Source organism: Vespa velutina, chromosome 6, assembly GCF_912470025.1.
Source record: "Vespa velutina chromosome 6, iVesVel2.1, whole genome shotgun sequence".
Classification (NCBI taxonomy): Eukaryota; Metazoa; Arthropoda; class Insecta; order Hymenoptera; family Vespidae; genus Vespa; species Vespa velutina.
In genome coordinates this window covers 9,262,591-9,287,974 of record NC_062193.1, presented here as the reverse complement: position 1 = coordinate 9,287,974, position 25,384 = coordinate 9,262,591, and the positions used below count along the sequence as shown (strand labels likewise).

At 38.1% G+C, this 25,384-nt stretch overlaps 2 protein-coding genes across 15 annotated transcripts in view; one reads left to right on the top strand and one right to left on the bottom strand.

Annotated features, from left to right (window-relative positions):
• Positions 1-17,466, top strand: part of LOC124949580 (glutamate receptor ionotropic, NMDA 2B) — a 65,279-nt gene extending 47,813 nt beyond the window's left edge. For 5 of the 10 annotated variants that reach the window (XM_047494869.1, XM_047494871.1, XM_047494870.1 and 2 more), the window contains 12 exons: positions 2,865-3,094; positions 5,995-6,142; positions 6,231-6,414; positions 6,604-6,743; positions 7,179-7,291; positions 7,365-7,649; positions 7,874-8,055; positions 8,135-8,370; positions 8,497-8,690; positions 10,604-10,720; positions 11,657-11,758; positions 11,874-17,466. In XM_047494869.1, coding sequence (XP_047350825.1) covers positions 2,865-3,094; positions 5,995-6,142; positions 6,231-6,414; positions 6,604-6,743; positions 7,179-7,291; positions 7,365-7,649; positions 7,874-8,055; positions 8,135-8,370; positions 8,497-8,690; positions 10,604-10,720; positions 11,657-11,758; positions 11,874-11,931 — 1,989 coding nt within the window. In that variant the 3' untranslated portion in view covers positions 11,932-17,466. Of the gene's footprint in view, positions 1-2,864; positions 3,095-5,994; positions 6,143-6,230; positions 6,415-6,603; positions 6,744-7,178; positions 7,292-7,364; positions 7,650-7,873; positions 8,056-8,134; positions 8,371-8,496; positions 8,691-9,357; positions 9,608-10,603; positions 10,721-11,656; positions 11,759-11,873 lie in introns of those variants that run through there. The other 5 variants (XM_047494873.1, XM_047494877.1, XM_047494875.1 and 2 more) reach the window with 4 other exon arrangements.
• A 2,235-nt stretch (positions 17,467-19,701) lies between these two features.
• LOC124949591 (low affinity immunoglobulin epsilon Fc receptor-like) overlaps positions 19,702-25,384 on the bottom strand; it is a 91,510-nt gene continuing 85,827 nt past the window's right edge. For all 5 annotated transcript variants that reach the window (XM_047494914.1, XM_047494911.1, XM_047494910.1 and 2 more), the window contains 3 exons: positions 22,690-22,802; positions 21,065-21,300; positions 19,702-20,900 (listed from right to left, as the gene is read on the bottom strand). In XM_047494914.1, the coding sequence (XP_047350870.1) occupies positions 20,783-20,900; positions 21,065-21,300; positions 22,690-22,802 (467 nt within the window). In that variant the 3' untranslated portion in view covers positions 19,702-20,782. The remainder of the gene's footprint in view (positions 20,901-21,064; positions 21,301-22,689; positions 22,803-25,384) is intronic.

Below are 25,384 nucleotides of genomic sequence, written 5' to 3'. Positions count from 1 at the left end.
CGTGTTGAAATCTGCACTTTTACGCTAGATTCCACTTTATGGATATATTATATCAGCCGGTAGAAAGATCATCCACGTTTCAATTGCGTTGAAACAAAAAAAAAAAAAAAATAAAAAAAATAAAAAAAATAAAAAAAGAAATAAAAAAAAAAAAAAAACAAAACAAAAAAAAAGCTTATAGCCAGGCGATCGTTCTGTACTTGAAACTTATCGATCCAACGAATGTGGCCAAAGTTCGCAAACTACAAGCAGTGTTCACGCGCGGATATCAATCTCCGAACGGAAACCCGCGAAGCACCCTTCGTTTCGTTTCTAATTAGATCTTCGTCCAGGGTTGACATCAATGCGAATCATATCAACGTTCTGCTCTGTCGTTTAATGGCCAGTAAATGCGTTTCTATCGATCGTATCTACGTCAAGAGAATTTTACTCCTCTTTACCCAGAAATGAAATTAGGAAAACATTGTTAACATTTTATCTTTTTATATCGACTCTCTTATTTTCTCTATGAGAAAGAAATTTCCTTCACTCGGAAAGATTTCAACGCGTTTCCCTTTATTATTTTATTTAATTTACTTTACTCCTTTCTTTTATTAAGATAGAAATAGACAATATTATTTTATTTTCTCACGTACGACATACTTCACAACTTTTAGATCATTTTTGAATTTAAAAAAAGTTCGCCTTTGCTCCGAAACAATTTCATGTCGATAAAATGATACAAAATGAACAATGGGAGAAGCAACGGAGCAGTGGAAGTTTGAGAGTTTGTGTGTCGAACATGAAACACGCGCTAATCGTACAAGGTCGAGGCTAGTAATTAATCGGTTATCGGAAATAGCGGACGCTTCGATATTCTCCGTCTCTCTCGCTCTCCATATCGAGAGGGAGTAGTACGAGTTTGCACGTCGATCGTTGCCTAGTATGGACATCTAATTAGCGGAATTGTTCGAATTGCGAGTAGAGGAGAGAGGGAGGGAGGGAGGGAGGGAGGGAGGGAGAGAGGGAGAGAATACGAGAAAACATCTCTTGTTCTATGGAATAGTATTTGCTAATTACGGAAGCACCTCGATCGTTTCATTTCTTTTTCCTATCATTTTCTTCTCTATTTTTAACAAAAATTTAATTCGTCGTCGGCTTTTGGTTCGCGTAACGATGAATATTTACGAGACTATTAGAACCACAGCTTGCTATCATTCGCATTTCTGAAAATTCATGGATTCTGATGCGGCGAGTTAATATACGGTAGAATAAATCGACGACTTAACTGAAAGGTTATGCGATGATTTTAAGATTGCTCCTCGCCTTTTGCCGCTGGCTTGCAAAATCAAAAAGATATATATATATATATATATATATATGTGTGTGTGTACATATATATATATATATAGAGAGAGAGGTGGATGAACAGAGAGAAATTAGACGTCCTTCCGGCTTTTCATGAAGCAACCCCGACTAGGAATAATACGAGTCATTAATTTGAAAACTTTTCCTTCTGCCCCGACGAACTATCATCGTCAAGAGAGGGGAAAGTAGAAAGTTCGAGATTCTCCTTTCGATGAACGTACTTTAGATAAAAATCGGTAGACTTTGATGGATCGAAACAAAGTTAACGGTTAAGCAAAGTTAGTCTACGACGGTGGCTTAATCTCATTGAGAATGTAATTAAAACGTCGTGGTAAAAGACCGAGTAAATAGGAAAATTCAATGTTTCTTCGCGCTTATCCTTATAAAATATATCAGTCAGTCTACTTCTCCGGCGGATGGATGCCCTTAATTACGTCGTCGTCACGTTCGACATAATTTCGATTAATCTCAAACTCGCCATCCACCGTTGACGTTTTCGTTCGGGTTAAAGGCTTTTCTTTCTCTCTTTATCTCTTCTTATTTGCAATGTATCTTGTCGGTAGAAAATGAAATACTAAAATTTACTAAACTTTTCATTTTCACATGGAAACGAAATGAGATCCTTCTACTTTCCATATTATCACCATTATCACGTCGTTTTTTCTCTCATATATGAGATAAAAACGGACGAAGCGTTGTTAGTGCTAGTAAATCTCTTTTGGCGAACGTCCGTCAACGTTGGTGTCGGTGCTTAAATGAAAATATTCACGGTCGATGAGATCTGCATGTGTGTGTGTGTGTGTGTGTGTCTGTTCGCAGGAAATATATCTACATGCGGAGATGGAGATAAAAAGAGTGGGAGGTAACATGCGTGTTCATGAATTTTCATGACGAAACATTCTGGCTCGTCGAGCTTCCAAGGAATATCGACTTCCAATAGGCGTGTGTCGAACGAGCGTTCCCGAAAACGGATCACGACTTGCGTCCGAGTAAACTGGAAGACATTCATCTACGTATATGGCACTTTTTTTTCGCATATTTCAGGCCTAACCCACGGCCTTTAACTCTTTAACCAAGTTTATATATACCGTCGTAGAACAAATTTCATGCGTTTTTGTCGAATTTCAATCCGTTTTACGTCCATCTCTTTGTCTCGATCCGAGAAACACGCCCTTATTATCCCTTTACGAAATAGGATCCTTGTTCCTTTGATTTTCGAGAAACGGATCCTCAAGCGACAACCGTTTAACCTTCCAAGTGGACCCGCTTGAAATTTGCACGAGGTAGAATATTGAAATTCGAGGGTCGTACATACGTAGACATATTTGCCATATATACGTACGTATGTACAAGCCATTTTGGCTTTGCGCATAAATTATATTCCGACGGTGCGAAGCGTATTCGTATTTCATTGACCGTCTACACGAGAGATGAGGTTTGCTTAGTCCCCGTCATCACGGTGGGAACATATTAATCGAATGCATATTAATTTTTTCACATCTTAATCTCTCGTTCAGATCGGCGTTTGGAAATCTTGGGAAAAGGAAGGCCTCGATATAAAGGACATAGTTTGGCCGGGTAACACGCACACGCCCCCTCAAGGAGTACCAGAGAAGTTTAATCTGAAGATAACGTTTCTCGAAGAACCACCGTACATCAATCTCGCTCCGCCCGATCCCGTCAGTGGGAAATGCCTAATGGATCGTGGCGTTCATTGCCGAGTAGCCAAGGAATCGGACATGAGCGAGTAAGTGCGAGAAAAGTTTTACGAAAGTTCATGCGAACAACTCTGCTCCACTCTCCCCTCCCCTCCTCTCCGCTTTCTCCATCCAACTATCCAGCCATCTTCACTTTCTTTTTTTCTTTTTTTTTTTTTTTTTTTCAAATTCTCTCGAATCTAAATTGGCCAAATTTTATGCGATTTTAAATTGAAAGAAAGGATAAAGATTTTCTCTCCTTTGGGCTCTCTAGGTTTCTCTCGCGCGTAAATCGAGGCCGCGCGATGCATAGGGTAAAGGCTTTTTTGTTATTTCAAAAGACTAGTCGATCCGCCTAACATTGCCGCCTTGGGATAAAGAGCCTGTAGGAGGAGTTTATACAAAATTAAGGCGGACGCGGTGGAACCTTTGAGAACGACTCGAGCGCGGGAAGAGAGAGGAGGAGAGTTTGAACGTAATAATAGCGCTCGAGAGATCAGAGAGAGAGAGAGAGAGAGAGAGAGAGAAAGAGAGGGCTGTATAGGCTAACAAAGTCATCGATAAACGAGTCCATCGCGAAGAACATGTTAAACTTTGAAAATTGCCTCGATTAGAAAAAATATATCGGAGGAAAAGTTCCAATGAAAATATTCGACGATCGGAAGGAAAAATAAAACGAACGTTCGCATCGCGTTAACGGGTAACATCGATACAATGTAAATCGACCAAATTTCGATCGATTTTTTTTTTTTTTTTTTTTTTTTTTTTTTTTTTTTTTGTTAAACGAGAACGCGCGAACGGTTTGTTATCTTTTAGTTTGTTATACATTGACTCCACGTCATTTAATCTTTCTCGGGGCGAGCCAATTTTAACGCTTACCTTTCGTTTGTTCAAATTCTAAACGAGTGCAAATATTTTCATCAAAACGACGTTATGCACTTTTACCTTCTGTTAGAATTTATAACGTACGTTGGTATTATATATTACATAAATACATATGTACCTAGAGAAAGACGGATATATGCTCTCTCGAAACTTTTTCAAAGTTACGACGAGAAAATGTTACGTGCGAAAATTATTTTACGTTCGTTTTAACGCAAAAGCAAGATTTATCGCGATTATGAAGAATAGTTTTCGATGTCGCGGAATCACCGGAAGAATCTCGCGAGTCTTTGTTCCTTCAAAAGATCCTCTTCTCGTATTCTAACTTCAAACTATTTCCGGCTTTTAGCGGTTCTATGTAACGAGCCTCGAGAGATTCTTCGAAGCTCGTTATCATCTCAGACGGAGGAATGAAGAGGGGTGGGGAGGGGGGGGGAGAGAGAGAGAGAGAGAGAGAGAGATGAGGACAAAGGAACGAGCCTTTGCTCAAAGAAAATCGAACGTCGAAGCGACGTTTTTACTCTACATTTTTTTCGTTAGAAAACAGAAAGGAAAAAAGAAAAAGATTTACGGAAAGGCCAAGCGAACATTTTTATTTTCTCTCCGCTCTTTCCTTCTTAGCTTTTTCGAAATAAGTGGTATCCCACGGGAATCAGCGGTTGTCTTCTGAAAGTTAGGGGACGTAACCCCAAGCGAGTAATCCGCATGGCAAAGAGAAGGTTCCCCAAACGCGTTTAAGGGATACACGTTAACCGATATCATCCTCGTACATTAACCTACAAGACCAAAACCTTTATCCGTACTTTTCCTTTCTATTTCTCTTCTCTTTTTCTTGGAATGGAAAAGTAAATGCTTTCCCTATCTGCGCGAAATAGAATGCATTTTCGGAAAATCCTCAACAAATTTATCCGCTTTGTCGCGAATCCTTCGTTTAGAGGAGCTTTGTAAAAGAAAGAAAAAAAGAAAGGTACTCACGCACGATATATAAATACTCCTTTTACCATGGATTATTATTGATAACTATGAAATTAAATTACTTCTTTATCAGTCGAATTATACCATTGATTCTTTTACTCTATGTTTCAGTATGCTCGATTTATTAATTAATTAATTTTTGCTTTTCTCTCTCTCCCTCTCTCTCTCTCTCTCTCTCTCTCTCTCTCTCGGTCTCTCTATTCTCGAGTACTCCAAGTCCTCCCGCCGGAGTATCGTGCGCGAAATTTATTGCGTTTCCCGATATAAGTTTTCAGCATTTAGTAAAATGGCGCATTTTTCTCGCATTCGAGCATTTCCTTTTTATTTATGAACGTTCTACGAGCGTCGGTATGGATCTTTACCCGTCTATCTCGGTTACGGCCAGTGTTTCGCCAATGCGTCCGTGTAATTCGAGCGATACTACCGATGCAAATGTAAGCTTTAAATCGCCCCTTTTTCCTCCCTATCCCTTCTTTTCCTTCATCCTTTTAAAATACGACTGCCGTATACTTTTCTTCCACGTTATCGCACGTTTTACTACGAGTAATGGCTTCTACTACTTTACTTATAAGTAACTACCTACTTATGTATGCACACAGATATAGCGAGATTCATTAAGCGCTTTGCAACAAATTATTTACGAGCGAATAACTTTTTCTACTTTCTCTTTTTTCAACCTCTTGCTCGAGAGAGTAGTTTCGATATTAATCGTACAAACAAAGTCGCCAATAATTTTGAAGAATGAAAGATAAATCTTGTCGTTAATTGGTTCGTTAATTAGATGCGTGATAAATTGCATTCTTCTATTTCTTTTCTTTTTCTTTTTCTTTGAAGTTCGCCGTTGAGAGAAAGAATCGTTTGAAATAAATCATTCATAATAAAATTATTTCATTCATTATAAAGTTATGCGGGAAGTTTCGTTATTGACATGTACGAACGAACGCTATCACATTGTAATCAATTTACAAACGAGCGTTAGTTTTACAAATACAAGTTCGATTATAAAAATTGACGTAATATCGATTATGAATTTTGCAAAGTATATTTACGTGCAATCGCATCTTTACATCAGGATAAATTTGGCTCGTTTCAGGATGGACATTCAGTCGGCTCAAAAAAACGAAAGTTTTTATCAATGCTGCAGCGGATTTTGCATCGATCTACTGCAAAAATTTTCGGAAGAAATAGGCTTCACGTACGAGTTGGCTAGAGTGGAGGACGGGAAATGGGGTACACTCGAGGTAGTAAAATTTAGAAGCAAAGATCGACGCTGACGGCATCGACGACGAGATCATTTTTCCTTTTCGATCACTTTTTATTTTCCTTCAGAACGGAAAGTGGAATGGCCTTATAGCGGATTTGGTTAATCGGAAGACCGACATGGTAATGACGTCCTTGATGATAAATTCCGAAAGAGAGGCAGTCGTGGACTTTACCGTTCCTTACATGGAAACCGGAATAGCCATCGTTGTTGCAAAACGAACTGGAATAATATCACCCACAGCTTTCTTGGGTGAGTTCATCCTCTATTCGCAATATTTTTCTTCATTTTTAATATCGCAATCTACCGATCTCTAATTATAACGTACAGTATAACGCAGATTACATTTCTTTATCTTCGTAATTATGATTTCAAGAAGAAGAAGAAGAAAAAAAAAAAGAAAAGAAAAAAAGGAAAAGAAAAAGAAACATATACTTTCAGAGCCATTCGACACGGCTTCCTGGATGTTGGTGGGAATTGTCGCGATTCACACCGCGACGGTAATGATACTCTTTTTCGAGTGGTTATCACCGTCCGGTTTCGACATGAAGGTAAAGCCTTCAGTCGCTCCGCAGAAACTGGTACCTTTTATTTTTGCTTCTTATTACTCTTATTAATTATTATACATATATTTTTTTTATCTTCGCCCCTTCGCACGAACTCTCTCTCTCTCTCTCTCTCTCTCTCTCTCTACGTCTTCGTCCTTTCGCACATCGATGTGACTCACGCCGCCGATCTCGTCTAACTCGTATATACTTAGAAGTCGGCCTTTGTCTGTATGATTATGGCGTCCTCGTTTCTTTTTGCATGTACACGATACACGCTCGATATCACGACCATTCTTATTACTATTCTTCTTCTTATTATTATTTTTTGTATTATTTTTACCGTAAATGCTAATAGCTAATAGAAATATGCCTTTTTTTAACGTCTCTCTCTCTCTCTCTCTTTTCTGCCCCTCGTGAAGGAAATTCGCACGAATGAAAGATTCTCTTTTCCGTCTTTTCGATATGTAGAAAAATCCATCGCCGAATCATCGCTTTTCGTTTTGCCGCACTTACTGGTTGGTCTGGGCGGTACTGTTCCAAGCAGCCGTCCATATCGATTCTCCGAGAGGATTTACAGCCAGGTTCGTGAAACTACAAATAATCGAAATCCCTTCGGTCGTTTGGCCGATGAAATGAACGCAATTACGCAAACAGATTCATGACGAACGTTTGGGCGTTATTCGCCGTGGTCTTCCTCGCCATTTACACTGCCAACTTGGCTGCCTTCATGATAACGAGGGAGGAATTTCACGAGTTCACCGGTGTCGACGATCATCGACTGGCCAAACCGTGGTCGCACAAGCCCATGTTCAAATTTGGCACCATACCTTGGAGTCACACCGACAGCACATTGGCTAAATACTTTAAGGATATGCACTCTTACATGAGGGGTTTTAATAAGAGCAGCGTGGCCGAGGGAATCGAGGCTGTCATCAGCGGGTAAGTGCCATAGTCGTATAAGTTTTCGACTTTTTCTAAATCGAAAGAGATAAAAAAAAAAAAAAAAAAAAAAAAAAAAAAAAAAAAAAAAGAAATCTTGCTCTGCTCTGTGCGAGTTAACCGATGATCGATTTGTCAAACTTTCGCGAAACTTTTTCGCGGCCTTCGTTATTTTCCTATTGAATATGTCTGACAGATGTGTTGAAGTATTTTTTGTCGCGCAGTGAAATGGATGCATTCATATACGACGGAACCGTCCTTGACTATTTGGTCGCTCAAGACGAAGATTGCAGGCTTCTCACGGTTGGATCTTGGTACGCCATGACGGGATACGGTTTGGCCTTTTCTAGAAATTCCAAATATTTGCAAATGTTCAACAAACGTTTGCTCGATTATCGGGACAACGGTAAGGACCTATGGTATATAGTACAGAACTTAAACTATAGTTTTCTCAACGATTATATCTGTGTGATCGATGACGATAGGTGATCTCGAACGTTTGAGACGCTTCTGGATGACGGGCACGTGCAAACCGGGAAAAGAGGTTCAAAAAAGTAGCGACCCTTTGGCGCTCGAACAATTTTTAAGCGCTTTCCTATTGTTAATGATGGGAATTCTTCTCGCAGCCGTCTTCCTTCTTCTCGAACATCTCTATTTTAAATACGTGAGACAACACTTGGCAAAGAGCGACGGCGGTGGATGCTGCGCTCTTTTCAGCTTGGTAATTTCTTCTTCTCCCATTTGACATTAAATCTATTTATATTTCTTTAACGTAAGCGCGCGTTTAAAAGAAATAAAGAGAGAAAGAACGAGAATGGATTTAATCAAAATGAATTTTATTTCGAAGAGCATGGGAAAATCTTTGACCTTTCGCGGTGCGGTCTACGAGGCCCAGGATATATTGAGACATCACAGATGCAGAGATCCAATTTGCGATACTCACTTATGGAAAGTGAAGCATGAGTTGGACATGGCCAGGATCAGGATACGACAGCTCGAGAAGGATCTCGAAGCCCATGGAATAAAGCCCAGTCAGACCAAGTACGTCTTACGTTCCTATCATCTAGTTTTACCTAACTCGATTCTCTCTCTCTCTCTCTCTCTCTCTCTCTCTCTCTCTCTCTCTCTATCAATCTATTTCTATCTTACTCCGTCTATCTTAAGAAGGAAAATCCACTCGGCAGTTACCCATATCGAGTATTTGCATTGCGATCGAGCAAGGACTCTCCCAACGAACGAGTCGAGAGTAGATCTTTGCTATGCTTTGTTCCGCTTCAATCCGTCGCTCTCTCTTTCTCTCTTTTTCTTTCCCTTTCCATTTATCTCTCTTTACTATCCAACCTTTTCCGGCCCCCTGCTTGGTTATAGTTCATGAAGCTCCACTTTTCCGATCGCACTTCGGACAAAAGCTTTCGCTGTCGAATCCCGCAAAATTCCTTCTTTCATTCAACGATCGATTGACCTTCCTTTTTATCTTCTTTTAACCTTTTCGTTTTTATCCTGATCCTATCCCTTTCCTCATCCCCCCTCCCCCCCACTCCCTTTAGATTTTAATGTTTCCTACGTTTCCTAGTATAATCTTACTACTTACACTCCATACGTACGTTTAATCGAAAGGTCAATCGACGTTTACTTTTCTCCTATTACTTTTCTCTTCTTTTTTCTTTGCCTTCTAACGTACTGTATACAATATGTTTTTTTTTTGCAGAGTGATATTTGAAGGCTTTTTATTTATCGACAGTACATCGAGTCTTTGCTCTTAATGCTTCTTCTATTCACTTTCAATTTTTCGAATCAAAATCTCTATCCGTACATACTTGATCATAAAGCAAAATTTAATCCCCGTATATTATTTATCATTTAAGCATGTAATATCACAGTAAAATTGACTCCACATTGTTTCTAGTCCGAGAGTTAAAAGAGAAAAAGAAAAATTAAAAAGTAAATATATACATGTATATTTTACTCTCGCCTCACTATTCTGCTCAATACTTTGCTCGCACCAGCATGCACGCGCGTCTTTTTCAATATCTCCGATTTTCTTTAAGTATTTACATATGTATATACTTACACATATCTTTATCGTACTTGCTCGAAATACATAAAGAAACGTGTGGCTTTAAAAAGTTCGTTCGAGAAATAATAGGAAAAGTTCTCGTTGTCTGCCTAAAGGAAAAGGGGAAAATATTACAAAGAAAAAAAGCAAAAGGAAAAAAAGAAAAAAAATGGGAAAGAATAAAAAAAACAGGGAACCAATCGTACCATTAAATTTTTCAAGCAACTATCCCGAATAACGCGATCTTCTTCGTCAAATTTCATCGCTCACGGTTCTCGACGGACAAACGCATTGCGACGTGTCAGTTTCAAACTTTTTTTTCACTTTTGCGAGAACTAATAGAACTCGAGTATTCAGTTCGATGTAGTCGATGAAACAATGAGATAGAAAAAGAGTCAGCTTGAAAACACTTCTTTGAGGGATGATGGAAGGAGGACGGAGAAGACGGCGGTAAACGGTAGTGCGAAATATAATGGAAAGGAAAAACTTTTCTACTTGCAATTTGAAAACTTTCCTTACGCGGATAGTTTTCGAAAAGAATCGAGATTATCCGTGTTAGCCGTCGAATCGTTTCTCTTCTCGCGTTCGTATTTTTCCTTTTCTATATCGATGGAGAGAATTCGCGATTGAAGTATTCTTCGAACGGCCGATAGATCGATAAATCGAATTGACGATAAGAAGGATTGAGAGAACGCATACAGACTTATCTCGCATGGATCGGGTTCAGATTCGCGAGAGAAACTTTTATCGAGTCAAACTTAACGCGATGTCGCAAGACGATAGTCAAAGATATTGTAAAGGAATCGACGAGGAGATGCGATCTATTTCACTGATGATGATGGAAAGAGATCTGGCGCAATATCCTGGCACATATCCTGGCACGTCGGCTTTTTTAAAGGAGGAAAACCGGAAGTCTGGCCTGGTGGCGAGGATGCTTTCAAAGTTCGGACCGGCATCGACATCCGGAACCATTGACGGTCGAAGCGCCGCATCCGCTACCGCCATACTTCGATTCGTAAGTCCGCTATGACAAAAAAAAAAAAAAACGAAAAGAAAAATGCAAAAGATTGAAAAAGATTGAAAAAAAAAAAAAAAAAGAAAACTAGAAAGAAAAGAAAAAAAAACCTAAGGACGTAAAGTGACGTAGGAACGCTCCGCGAAAGTTCTTTTTTTTCCTTCTTTTTCCATCATTTTTTATTCTCTCGCGATCACTGTTTTTGTCGCAAAACCGAAAATCGATAAGGACAGTTCCTACGTTACCGACGACGACGAGTCTCGGATGTGCGTCACAAAAATGTACCTCTTATCATTCAACATTCGATGAATGCGATCGAAAGGAAAAAGCCAGTTTATTTTTTAACGATCAATCACAACGCGCGATTCCAACGCGTCCTCCGAGACTCGAACGACGCGTGCAGATCGTAAGTGAAGATAAAAAAAAAAAAAAGAAGCCCGATCGTAGATTAGTCGCTTTGCTTGTAGATTAGATCTTGTGCGTATACGCATTTGAATTTTATCTCATACACACACACACACACACACAATATATATATATATAAACATACACATATATATATATATACATACTTCTATTTGTTTCGTACTTTATTACGAAACTATGTATATATACTCTACACTTCGATGTGCTCGAAAGCATGAGGCATGCCAGTTAAAGATGAAAGATTCGAAATTGAAGATAGTAATTAACGAATCGACGTTCATAAAAGAGGTCCATTTTGTGGTCGTTTATTCGTCAAATGGATCAAAAATGTATCGTCGTTCGTTCGAGCGTGCAATTTGTGTATATGCGTGTGTGTGCCAAAACGAACATCGGAAAGAAAGTAAGAAGGAAAATAAGAAAAGAAAAAAGGAAAGAAAATATACATACGTTCCATATATATCCCCGTTTTACGATTATTCTCAATTCTGTCATCTTTTTATTCGCTAACAGATTCATCGATGCGGTCGAGGTCGCAAGGCCGAGAGACATGAGCACTAATCACGTAGTAAGCACCGAGTACGCGGAAACCTTTTTACCGACGGAGATTTACAGGTTCGTCAAGAATATCTTTATCTCTTATTTTCTATTTTTCATTGAACCTTTTTACACCTTCTCATTTTGCTCATGTTTAATCTTTCTGGTTTTTTTCTTTCTCTTCTTTCTTTAGAATTCCGGGCACGGAAGGGGTAAGAACGGAAATTGCAGAAATGGAAACAGTTCTGTGATCGTAACAGGTACGGCCTTCATCGCCCAGACATTAAAAGAAGCCAAACAGCCGGGAGACACTTGTTCTTCTGATGAAAAAGGAAAAAAAAAAAAAAAAAAAGAAAAAAAAAGGGAAGAAAAGAAAAGAAAGACAAAGAAAAAAGAAGAAAGATATTCCGTCGAATCCACGAGCATCGAATTGCTTCTTTGCCCTTTCGGAATCACGGACGACGAGTTCTTTCGTCTCTCCTAAAGGATATTTTATCGATGACGCGATACGACGCGACGAACGAACGATTTCAAAAATCTCGATCCTTTCCCTTAAAGAAGGAGCCTGAATTTTACAACATTTTTTCCTTAATCAACGAAAAAAAGACGAATATGGAAAAGAGAACGACAATGACGATGATATTTGACACCGTTCAATGCCTAATCGACTCGTCGTATTTCGCCAATAAAGAACGATAACGGAGATCCATCCTTAACCTCTCATTTTTTCTCCCCCCCTCTCACTCTCTCTCTCTCTCTCTCTCTCTCTGCATCATATATATTATATATAATATTTAATATTTTTCCTTACTATTAAAATCTCCTTCCGTATCCTTCCTCGTTTTCTCTCTTCCATATGGAAAATGAATTTCCACGAAAAAATGAGGAGGTTGAAAAAAAAGGAAAAGTAGTGAGAGTAAATTGCGAGATTCACTAGTAAAACATGTGAAAGAAAAATGGAAAAGAATCAAAAAAAAAAAAAAAAAAAAAAAAAAAAAATATATATATATATATATATATATATATATATATACAAGTACATACATTCTATAACGTACCGTTTAAACGTACGCGACTTTTTTCTCGGTCCTTTCTAAATTCAATTTGTGCCTACAAATCGTACGAACAAGACGGTACCACCTTTGCACCACGGGTTTTGTCTGCGAGCAAATATGAAGAAAAGGAAAAGACAAACAAACGTAAGAGATAGAGAAAAGAAGGAAAGAAAGAAAAAAGGAAAAAGAAATGAGATACAAGGAAAAAAAATCATATTGTAAAAGCGCAACGAAATTATTCTTCGATTTTCATTGTCCTTTCGTATGGTGGTGGGCAAAGCATTAAGAGAGAGAGCTATTACCACGAGGGTTGTACCGAGCTATTTAATGTTGTGTAGGGAACTAAAATTAATTAATATTATTATTATTAGGGCAAAACACAATCGGGCACCAACAATGCAATAGATAGTTATCGAGTTCTTCTCATTTTTAAGAAGGACTATTTTAAACTTTGTATAAACTCGTGACCGACCATGGCACACACGACACGTAAATAATACGTAAAACAAAGAAAAAACGTACATACATTACATACATACACGTATACATATGTACATATATATATATATGTATACGTACATCCAATTTATGTACAAAGAAAAAGACGACGAGGCTGTAAGAACGCTACTCGGTAAAAAAAAAAGGAGTAGCTATCCCAGAAAAGATGTGAATCTATGTGTTACCCTACGAAATTTAGACCGGATATATCTGCGAGTGAAATGATAATACCAAAAAAAGAAAAAGAAAAAAAAAAAAAAAAAAAAAAGGAAAAAAATTAAAAAAAAGAAAAAAAAACGAAAAAAAGAAGAAAAAAAAAGAAAGAAAAAAAACATGTTTGTCGGTTAACGTTACATTGTACGCGCATCGATATAATTATTATACATATAAGGATATACATATACGTGCGTATTTGCGCTACATATATAGGTTATTTCCACGTGAAAGAGAAAGATGAGCAACAAATTAAAGACGACGTACCGTGGACAAAAATGAGATATTCTAAAAAAACCTTACTTTGAGGACGTAATAATGCTCGATGAAAAAAATAATACGCTACACACACACACACACACACACACATATATATATATATATATATATATGTAACGACGAACGATATGTAAAGTCAAAAACAAAAAGAAAAAGAAAAAAAAAAGCAGTAATGTATAAGAGAAATAGAAGAGAGGTTATTACCTCGTCGTGGAGTGTCAGGCGTCGTTTGACGAATATTTGAAAATTGTCCAGGAAGACTAACAAAGAAAAAAAAAGAAAGAAAAGTAACAAGACGATGGCAGAATTTTCGTAAGACGACGTAGACTTGTAAAAGGAATTAAGAGATAGAAGAGATTAGAGATCGTTCGATGTATAACCCCGACGAGAGGAAATATTTTCTAATGCGTAATTTTGTGCCTGAGATACCAATTTCGAGATATAATTTGTAAAAGATCGTCATATTTTTTAGACCATATCAAAGAGCCACAAGTAGAATTCGCTTCGACGTCCTGACGCTCCGAACATTTTTGCAAACGATAACTATATATATATATATATATATATACATATATATACATATATATATATATACAAGATGTACGCTTACGCGTACATAATAATTAATGATCGTACATAAGAAAAAGTGGGATTTACGTGTATGCTACTGTAATAAAATGTCCCAGTGAGACGAAGCGCAGCCGTGTCGATGTAAAACGAAAGATGAAAAAGAACGTTCGTGGATGGTTCGAGTGGGGGAAAAAAAAAAGAAAAGGAAAAAAAAGAAATGAAAAATTTACGAAATAAGCGGCACCATTTGAAAAGAGGAAAAGATTAGGAACGGCGATAGATTAATCAACGGGACGTTTCGTTAGGGAGAAAAAATAAAGTGCGATCGTTGCGTTCCACACGACGCAACGGAGACTTGAATATTTCCAAGGCGCTTTCACTAGATTTTTCTACTTTCCAAGCGTTGCATAATTGCCGGTAAGAGACGCCTCTCCCGTTCGACGCCGCTGATCCTTGGATCGAATGCGCCCCGCGAACCCAAAGCGGAAGCGGAAACGAATGGGAAATGTTAAACAATAATTTTCTACGATTTTCCTTCTCGAAAGAAACGAGAAGAAAGCAGCGACGTCGATCGTCGCGAGCTAAGCTCTCCGGATTTTTAGATTAGGTAATATATACGATACGAATAAATATGATTGAAAGAGAGAGAAGAAAAAAAAAAAGGAATAAAATATAGTAAAGTAAATTAAAAGTGTGCGCAAAAGGGAGGTTGGCGCCTAAGACCTATCCCAAATAACAATCTTAGAACACGTTGTTACTGTTATTGTTAAAGATAAAAGGAAGTGTTACGTTGTTAAGCGAGAAAACTCGATCACGCGATAAATTATCTCGTCGTCGCGGAGTACGAAATAAGCCGTCTCTAAAGTCTAAACTATAAAAGCTACGCTAATTATCCCGTAAGTTTAAGGAAAATATATAATAAGAAGGAAATTATACGTTAGGAGCCGGAAACGTTAACATAAAAATAATCACGGACACACTCATATACACATAGACGAAAGCTCGCACCTTTTAACCCGAAAGACCATTGTTCCTCTGTATTTCCTTATTAAACACTTGAACCTTCTTTCTCTCTTCTCGCAAGGATAGATCGATCGATCGATCGATCATAGAACGACACGGCCATTTTACGAACTCTCTTAGACACTGCCTAATTTTTTCTGCCAAGAGAAAACACCCGCACATGTATACGCACACACACACACACATACACACACACATACGCGCGCGCGCGCGCGTAAACCCACGCATATCGTGCAAACACAATTGAGCCGCTTTCTATCCATCGATCGATCGATCTATCTATCTATCCAACGATACGTACTTCTTATCCATAATCTAATTTTTCTTCGATCTAATTTTTCTTCGCTTACCTTATATATATATATATATATATATACATATATATATATTTATACACATATGTTTTCTCTCATTCATCGTAGAACGTACATAGTCACTTGATAAGCGATATTGATTGTAAAATTTGGAAGGATAAGAGATACGTGCGCGCACTTATCCAAACAGAAATCGTTCGTTAAAAACTTGTTAAAATACCTGACTATGATTATACTTCGTTTACGTGTACGTAATCGTATCTACGTAAACAATAGGAATCCTCGAGGAATCTGTCAGTCTTTTTCTTTCTTTCTTTCTTCCTTCCTTCCTTCCTCTACGGAAAAGGATTTTCCGATTGATCCTCTTCTTATTCCAGTTACGGCCAAAAGACGACTCTTCCAATCGTGACATCTATCCAATGTTCCATGAAATATTACAATGTGATCGATGGAAATTTTATTGAGAATTCAAAGAAGAAGAAAGAAGTCATATCAACGCGATCGTTCATTCGTCCAGTGAAATTGTTCTCAGATTGATTTATTATCGCTCGACGTTGTCCTTTGTATTTTACGCGTGAAAAATAGAAAAACAAAAAATCGTGGGAGAATCGATATGATACAACGAAGAAACCGGAACGGGTCGCGCTCTCTTTCTCTCTTTTTCTCGCGACTACGAAGATACATCATTTTTCCAATAAAAGAGTCGTGGCTTTCTATTCGTCTTTCCTCTGTCCCACTGGAGTGTGTCTTTGTCCTTGTTTGATCTTACTCTATTCGACATTTCTTATATGTTATATGTAAATTCATATGTGTCAATATTATAAATACAATATATATATATATATATATATACATACATACATATATATATATATACATACATTACATATACATTCTACAGATGGATAAAAGAATCAAGATTGCAGAGTACCGCAGTTCGCGTCATCTTAACGAGGAATCGTCGTGTAGTAAACTTGAGACTTTGTGCCAACTAAACGTTGCTGTGACATCCGCGATTTAGAGAGATATCGTATGAATATGTGTAACAAAAAGTCTATATCTCGTGTGTATGTGTGTGTATGTATATGCGTATGCGTGTGAGTGTGTGTCTAACTTGTACATAAATGAACGAGAAAGGAAAAATTACGAACAAAAAGAGAAAAAGGGGGGAAAAAAAAAAGGAAAAGAAAAAGGGAGAAAAAAAAATAAAACATGGGAGCTATCTTCCGACCGATAAACTTTTCGTCCTCGTCGTCTGCTTCTTCTTTTTATCGAGCCGATGACATAGAAAGACTAAAAGAATGAGAGAAATCATAGGAATGTATTAGAATAGCGCGAGCGAAAAAAAAAAGAAAAAAAAAAAAAAAAGAAAAAGCCAGGGAACATTGTTGACTATCCCTCGACTGGATGTTGTCCCATCCACCTTCTTCCTCGCTTCCCTCGATTCAAGAGAATAAAGAGGAAAAAGAGAGAGAACAAAAAAATGATCGCCGAGCAAAATAAGCGTAAAGGCGCGCCATTTGTTAAGAAATAATATAAGAATCGCTGATATGAGGTGATCGGTAAGGTATCGTTCGTGGATTGCTTTTTGATTTGATTGAAAGAAAAAGATGAAGAAGAGGACGAGGATGAAGATAAAGAGGGAAAGAAAAAGAAGAGAGGATGTAAATTGGACGATGAAAGATAGCGACTCGAACGAAAAATATATTATTTCTACATACGTACTCCGTTGATCGATGCACTTTCGCGGAATGTGCGAACGATAAAGGCTTAATAAGGAACATACATGGCACGTAATTATATGTTGTTTCAAATAAAACATTGTTGTTTTGTATACCTACAGCGTCGTCTCCTTTTATTTCGATTATAACGCGAAATGAACGCAAATCGACTGATCCTCCACGCTCGATCAATTCTTTTTTTTTTTATCAAAAACGGCCTTATCAACGGTTGCTCGACTTTATCGATTTTCGTTGTAACAAATTTCTAGTTTCCTTTATCGACGAGTAAAATTACCGGTGCTACCTTATCAACGCAATATCCCAGATGTCGTTTTATATTCTTAATAGCAGACTAATATAACCTGTGTATCGTACCGGCACTAATTCAAACTTCCAATTGAAATAGCAATTTCGATGGGATGGTTAATAATGGAAGATGTTTCGACCGTATCACGTTATTATGTTCGATATGCTGTCTATCAAAGACCTCTCTCTCTCTCTCTCTCTCTCTCTGCTTCTTATGGAGGTTGTCTTTTCAAACGATGGAACGACAAAAAAACAAAGCTTTGCATTTCCTCTCTCGATTTTCCTTCTAACGAAATAAAAAGTTAGGAGATATCGGTGTCGGAACATTGAAGAAAGAAAATAGAGATAAAGAGTTGAGAGAGAGAGAGAGAGAGAGAGAGAGAGGGAGAAAATTTTTCGTTTGTCTTAAATGTCGCGGAAACGTATAATCTATGCGAAAAGAGAATGATCGACGGGTCGTTTGTTCGACGATCTCAAGCGAAACGAAGGGATTAAGGTAGGTTAAACAGACGCGCCCGTACGCTCGCGTTAAATCTTTTTAAGTGCACATCAGGAGAAAATGTCCAGAGAGATTCGAGTTGAATTTTCTTTCCTTCGTGTCGTGGTGGTATTCAACGCAGGAACCTCGCGGTAATCCGATGAGAGAGAGAGAGAGAGGGGGGGTGGAGTAGGGAAAAAGTCGGCAAACGACATGTGCGAAAGATTTCGTGCCTTCGAAATTGCAGTCGAGTCGTGCGAGCATAAAAAAGAGTAAACTCCCAGCACATTCTAGTTTCTCTCTCCGTTTTTGATATACTTTACGAGTCCTATGAAAGTGCACCTGTATCTTTAATAAAATCGCGTTTATTGCGTAATAAATAAAATTCGCCGAATCTTTGTATCTACGCCGATGAAAAATTATTATTGAGATAATTGTTAAGAGGATTTTGGAAAAAATCTTGAATAATTCTTTGTAACATTTGTTAACGCGAAACAGACAGATAGAGAACGGAACTCTCTCGTTAATATTGAACTCTTTTTTCCTTTTCTTTCTCCTCTCGCTCTCTTCGGTTCAGTGCCTCTCCCTAGTGCATTGTCTCGTGGAAGAGCGAAAAATCGACAGAACCACTAATTGGTTCTGTCAATCCGGTCGTCGAGTGGGGAAGTAGCAAAAGCGACGGAGAGACAGGAGACTTTCCTCGCGTCGACGTAACACACATCCAAACTCGTTTTCGTGTTTCCATTTTTATAGGGCGCCAAATTTCGTTACGTTTCTTCTTCCCACAATTCTTTTTCTCTAACTTTTCCGACGTTTCGGCTTCTTACCCAAAAGCCGAAAGTACGAGAGCTACGACGTGACGAGCAAAAAACAAAGAGAACCAGCGAACTTCTCCAATTAGATACGACCGCGCCTCGACTCTGTTCATTTTTTGATCGTCGATGGATACACCACCATTGTACAATGATTAAAAGAGTAAAAGAGAATGCTTCAAAAATTTTCAATATTCGAATTAAAAAAAAAGAGAAAAGAAAGAAAGAAAGAAAGAAAGAAAGAAAGAAAGAAAGAAAGAAAGAAAGGAAGAAAGAAAGAAAGGAAGAAAGAAAGAAAGAAAAAAAAACAAAAAGAACCGTTACTCTTTCAGTTGGAGCTTATAGAGCGATCCTTTAATTTACAACTCGTGCTTCTATGAAAATACAACGAGCGTGCATTTGCAGGAGCTCGCCTTGTATTTTATTTTATTCGCCAACTCGTTCGGCTTCCCACGCTCTCTTTCTCTTTCCATCTCGTTCGTTAGTACGCTCTGAAAATATAGAATAACGTTACTCGCGTAATATTTTTTTCAACTCATCCGTGGACCGCGAGAGATGGCTAAAATTCGAGCTTTCAAAGCGGCCATTATTGTTTTGTCATTAAGTCTGGATTTTATTTGCTACATTCGAACGAACTCGTCTATGTACCATACATATGTATCCGTCCTATGCGCCATGCATATGTAAATACATAGGTATATACAACTTGGATAAGGTGAAAGGCAAAAGCAATGCTTTTTAAACCAAGTATCTATCCATTCGTACGTTTCTATTTAATATGTACATACAACGCTTCCTAGCGTGTTCTCTTCCTGAAAGAATAACCATCTATCCTTTCGAATATCTCTCGTTAATTAACTAATTTGGTAATTAATTAAAAACAATAGGAAAAAGCGGTATGTAGGATATCTAAAACTCGTATAATAATATAATAGTGATGACGTATCGCTTTATGTCCAGGAAACTTTGCTCCTGGCTTAAATTAATCTCTTTAATTATAACTCTATAATTCGTTAAAACATCAAACGACGAGCGGGCACGACCGCGCTCTCGCGTACTACTAGTTTCTTCTTCCTTCCTCTTAATTTAACAGAGGATGCTTGCTAATGTCCCCTTGCTGTCTCTTCATACGAGAAAGTAGAGTCAATGAAATAACATTACGTGTCATTTTAAAATTTTAAAGAAAAGAAAAGAAAAGAAAAAAAGAAAAAAAGGAAAAAAAAAAGAAAGGAAAAAATAAAAAAAGAAAAGAAAAGGAAACGGAAAGACAAAAAAACAAAAAGAAAAGAAAAAACAATGAGCTTGCACGCATATAGATCACACACACACACACACACAGATAGATCGATGCACACACAGAAATACACGGTAAGAACTATCCTGCATGACGTTGACAATAAAATACTGCTTTCTTGCTTTTTTTTCTTTTTCGGTCAATTCGGAAACTCTTTTCTTCTCCGTACGTTCTCTTCGACTCCAGTAGTAGCCAACAAATTCCGATTCATTCCCTTATACTTCGACTCTTCTCCTTCCATCCGAATGCGGCGCGTCGCGTAAGCGTAAACGAAACCAAAGTGATCGATGAAGGGTTACATTCGTCGGAAAACCTTTGGCACTGGGCTGACTCGAACGAGGTTTGAAAATTGGTCTGACGGACTTCTTGCTTTATTCTCTTTCGACGTCTATCGTACTCGTCCTTCTTACCCTTTAGATCTTGCGTCTATGTGTGTGCGCGTGTGTGTGTGTTTGTATTATCCGTGTATAGGGAACGAGTGTGTGGGTTGTCGCCCATGTTACAACGACCCCATCTCTCTCTCTCTCTCCCTCCCTCCCTCACTGCACTTCACAGACGAAGAAAGTTTCGAAGCTGCAAGGGCTGTCGTTCCATTTTAACCCTTTACCGTCCCTATTCCACAATTCCAAACAGTGTTCCTCCTCGCCGTTCTCGTATCTATAAAGAAAGAAAAAGAAAAAAGAAAAACCAAGAACATTCGAGAAATAAGAAAGAGAGAGTAGATTATTCTTTTGCTATTTTCGTCGAGAAAAAAGAAAAACATTCTTTCCGCGACTCTTAGAACGACGAAACAGTTAAAATGAGAGAGAGATGCTACCGACCGGAAATTGTTGGGTTCGCCGACGTTCCAGTTCTCGAACGTGATTGGCCGTCCATTGGCCATCCAAAAGAAGGTCCCTTCTTCCGCCTGATCGGTACCAGACGTCCAAAAATGTTCGTGTCCAAGCCCAAAGTCTTTGATGTGCTTCTCCAGTCTGTCGTTTTCTTCTTGGGAGGCTATGCTAGCAAGGTGCATACCGTGATAACGACAGTACTGCGACGCTCTGTACCAGTTAGCCTGCGAAACAAATGAGATAACGAATTGTCAAGAGACAACGTGCTCCTTCTAAATCAAGAAAACTCTATTCGATTAGCAATTTTTTTTTTCTCTATTAGCCAAAAAGACGATAGACTTTTAAGAGATGCACGAGTAAGTAAGTTACTCGGATCTGTTTCTTGTGTGTATACGTAGATATGCATAACTAAAAAAGCTACGTGTAGCCTACAGCTAAAAACCTAGAATTAGGTAGAATAGAGAGCGTAAAGACGCGCACTCGTTCGCCCGTAACGGGACACTCTTCTATTTGCTTTTAAGAATAGTCGTAATGACGGAAAAACGTCTTCGTGAAGTCACGCGAACTTTTTCCTTTTCTCTCTCTCTCTCTCTCTCTCTCTCTCTCTCTCTCTTCTTTCTCTTCTTCTTGATTAGCTGCCACATTATGAGGATACGCTTGATTATTATAAAGCACTCGAGTTCATCGGGTTGCCTCTCGAGAGGAACTCTACGTAAGTACATACTAGTTACGAAAGGATAAGGATATTTCTCAAGTCATTCCTTCGTATTATGATTACGCGCTGACGTTCTAGTCGTTATATAAAATTGATTGTACCTATGAAAGTAGGAAACATCGAGTGAGGTTCAAGAAAAGAGAAGAAAATCGTTTTATAGACGTATATTCGAACGCTCGACGCATAATATCCTTTCCATAAAAGGAATTTCTTTCGTAAAAAACGTACGATCGCTTAATCATAAGAAGCTTTTAATTTTTTTTTTCTTCTTCTTTTTTTTTTAAGAGATTTTAATTAATCGAACGGCTCAACACTTGGACCTCGTCGTCGAGAATAAGATGACGAACGATCAAAGAGTTCTTCTTCTTTCCTTGATTTCTACGATAAACGCCGACCTTTCGCTTTTCGTAAATGGTAAATCGAACGATCTTCCGGCGCAACTTTCGTCATTTCCGCTCGTCTCCGTAGAAATTGGTGCGGCAAGCCGCAAACCGGACGTGCCAGTACCTTACAACACGACGTTCCTTTTAATAAGGTCATGCCATGACTCACAATTGTTTCGAGAGAAAAGGATGTAGAACTCTTTTTCTCTCCTTCGTATATTAAACGAAAAACTAGAAAACATTTGTTTCTCTTGCGAGAGTCTCTTGAAAAGAGACTTTTCCAATGCAACGAGAAAAATCGATAAAATACCATAGGTGGCGGTTGTATATTACTCGGTGCACCGTGAAGCGTTACTCGATGTGGTTAGAGGCACGGAAATAATCGAATAAAGTTCAGAGAGGTACGCGTGAGCGTGCTCGTCTCGTTTCTGTAGAGGACGATGACATCGACATGAGGATGACAGGTGAATCGAAGTAACCCGTCGGTTCTACTTTGTAACACATGTAATACACACCTTGAAGAAGATACCCAAGTAGTAACGTTTCTCGCCAAGCTTCAACAACGGCATCGTCCATCTGGAAGCGCTCAAGGTGTTACTTTGTTCGTCGACGCAATTTGGACAGTCGTCTGAAAAAGAAAGAAAGAAAAAAAAAAAAAAAAAAAAAAAAAAAAAAAAAAAAAAGATAAATAAAATAATGAACGAAATGTCAGCGAACGTCTTCACTGTTGATGCTCTCACTTATAAGACGATTTACGCAATGATATTGATGACGACGATGGGAGAAAGTAAAGTCAAAACAAAGTTTTTTCCTTTCCATTGATTCTCTCTTTCTTTCTTAGCAGCAGGGATTCCTCCATTCGCGCTTCAATCGCTTTCACCGCGAATGCAGCGGTCCGAGAAATGCGATTGACGAAGCACCGAAAAGTTTTTGCTACGCCATTGTTTTTGTCCGATAAAAAAACATATATATATATATATATATATAATATGTATATGTGTATATATAATCGAAGGTGACGGAACTTGCATGTATTTTGGGTGCGGTATGAGGAAATAAACGAAAATCGTTTGATTCCATATTTCCTGCCATTATTTTCACGTGAATTTTACTTCAAAGAGATGCACGCAGGTTTACGAGTTTACAGGTAATAACAGCTTTACGAGTTTCCATTTTACGTATTTCCAACTTTAAGAATTTCTTTATTTTCCCACGACATAACATCAAACAATTTTATCCTATATTTAACATTATTAACGTTTTTAATTGTTAAGAATAAAATACAGCCATTTATTATATCATGCCGATAGATAAATACGAGCTTTCTCGTTTATACGAAAGAGAGATGGGAATGAATTAATTCATAAAGATGGAAAGTACCTATAGATAAATATACATATATATACATATATATGTGTGTGCGTGTATTTTAAATATCGTATCATTATTACTTTCGTTTGTACATAATTGAGGCGCTTGCAAACTCACATGGAGTATCAATTACGTTCTATGCTATGCGTACAATCTATGCTGTCGATCTGTAATTAATTTACGACGGAACGTAGTTTAAAGAGGACGATTAAATTTCAATTTAATTTAACGGCGATTATTTCTACGCGTATAAGTACTTGCATAGGTATTTTTGAAATTTATATTAACAATGTACGGTCTTCTTTCATTAATAATAAAGATCGTTCGTTAATGATAAAAACTTTCTTTCATTCTACATATTTCATTCGTTATAAAACATAAACGAGCAAGGAATAAGATTCGACGAATCAGCACATGAAAAGAGAGAAAGAGAGAAGGAAGTAAATGGAAAAGAGGGCTTGCACTTTCCTCTCATTCTATGTATATATATATATATATGTATATATATATATGTATATATATATATATATGTATATATATATATATATCCCTTTCTTCAAAGGGTAGAAATTCGCTTTGGTCGAGCTCGGAGTCGTATTCGAATGATCGACATGCCTGGAATTGCAATTGCGTAATAAAAAGGCGAGTCACGGAAGGCTGCTCGAAGCTAAAGAATCGGAGGATGACGTGTAGCCCTATCTGTGCGTATCTCCCCATCTCTCTTTCTCTTTCTCTCTCTCTCTCTCCTTTCTCATTAATTGTATGCCATTGCTTACGTCAGAATTGAGTCATTTTGAAATACTCCGTAATGAAAGATTTCGAGGTCGATCGATTAATAAATTTTTTCGTAGGATCGTCTCGCGATAGAAGGGAACAGAAAAAAAAAATTTAATCGAGAGAAACTCGATTGCTTTTCCTTTTTTCCTTTTCTCTTTCGCTCTCTGGTAGACGGAAAATTCCCTTCGATAAAGTTTCCCCGTGATTCGAATCCTCGAAGAAGAAAGATTAAACAAAGAGAAGAGATAGAGAATGCTCGCAATTTTCTACCTTAAAAGGGTTCTTCCCGTGCCGTTTGAGAAACACGCCGAATGAATTTGTGTTCGTTCGACCGCGGCCAACGACCGAGAAGATCGTCTCGATGCGATCAAATCGAGCGCGTTAATGCGTGCCTTCGAAAAACTAATGTAAGACAAAAAGTATTTGATGTCCTCGAAGCGATGGGTGGAGATGAGGTAAAAGGATGAGGAGGAGGAGGAGGAGGAGGAGAAGAAAAATGAATGAAAAAAGTTTTCTTCGTTCGACGGTCGCAAGCAAGCTAATTAAAGCAGCGTACTGCATATTTTAATAATCGCTTCGTTAATCTCCGTAGTTCCTCGGCCAATGTCGTATACCTACTATCTACTATCCTTGTCAGTGATAACAGCTCGCTCGCTGCATTAATATTCAACGGAATCTTATAATAGACATCTCGAGCTCTTACTTCCTGTTCTACTTCTTTTTCGTCATCGCCATCACCTATTCGGTGGTTGGTCTCTTCTTGTCGACGATGTCCTTTATGGTCAAGGAAAAGTACACTTTGGGATAGATTGACGTCGAGATGGCAAGGGAGAGCAAAGGTAAGAAGGTTAAAGGAAGAGAGTAGGAGAGGGATGGATCGATTAAGACGATGTTCTCTCTCTCTCTCTCTCTCTCTCTATTCCAGCAACGAAGCGTATTTGGTCTTCGATATAATCTTGGTGAGCAGAAAGCGATAGGGTTTAATTTAACGAACTCGACGAGACGGAGAAGGAGAGAAGGAGGTATACAGTACTTGCGTATGTGTGTGTATATATATATATA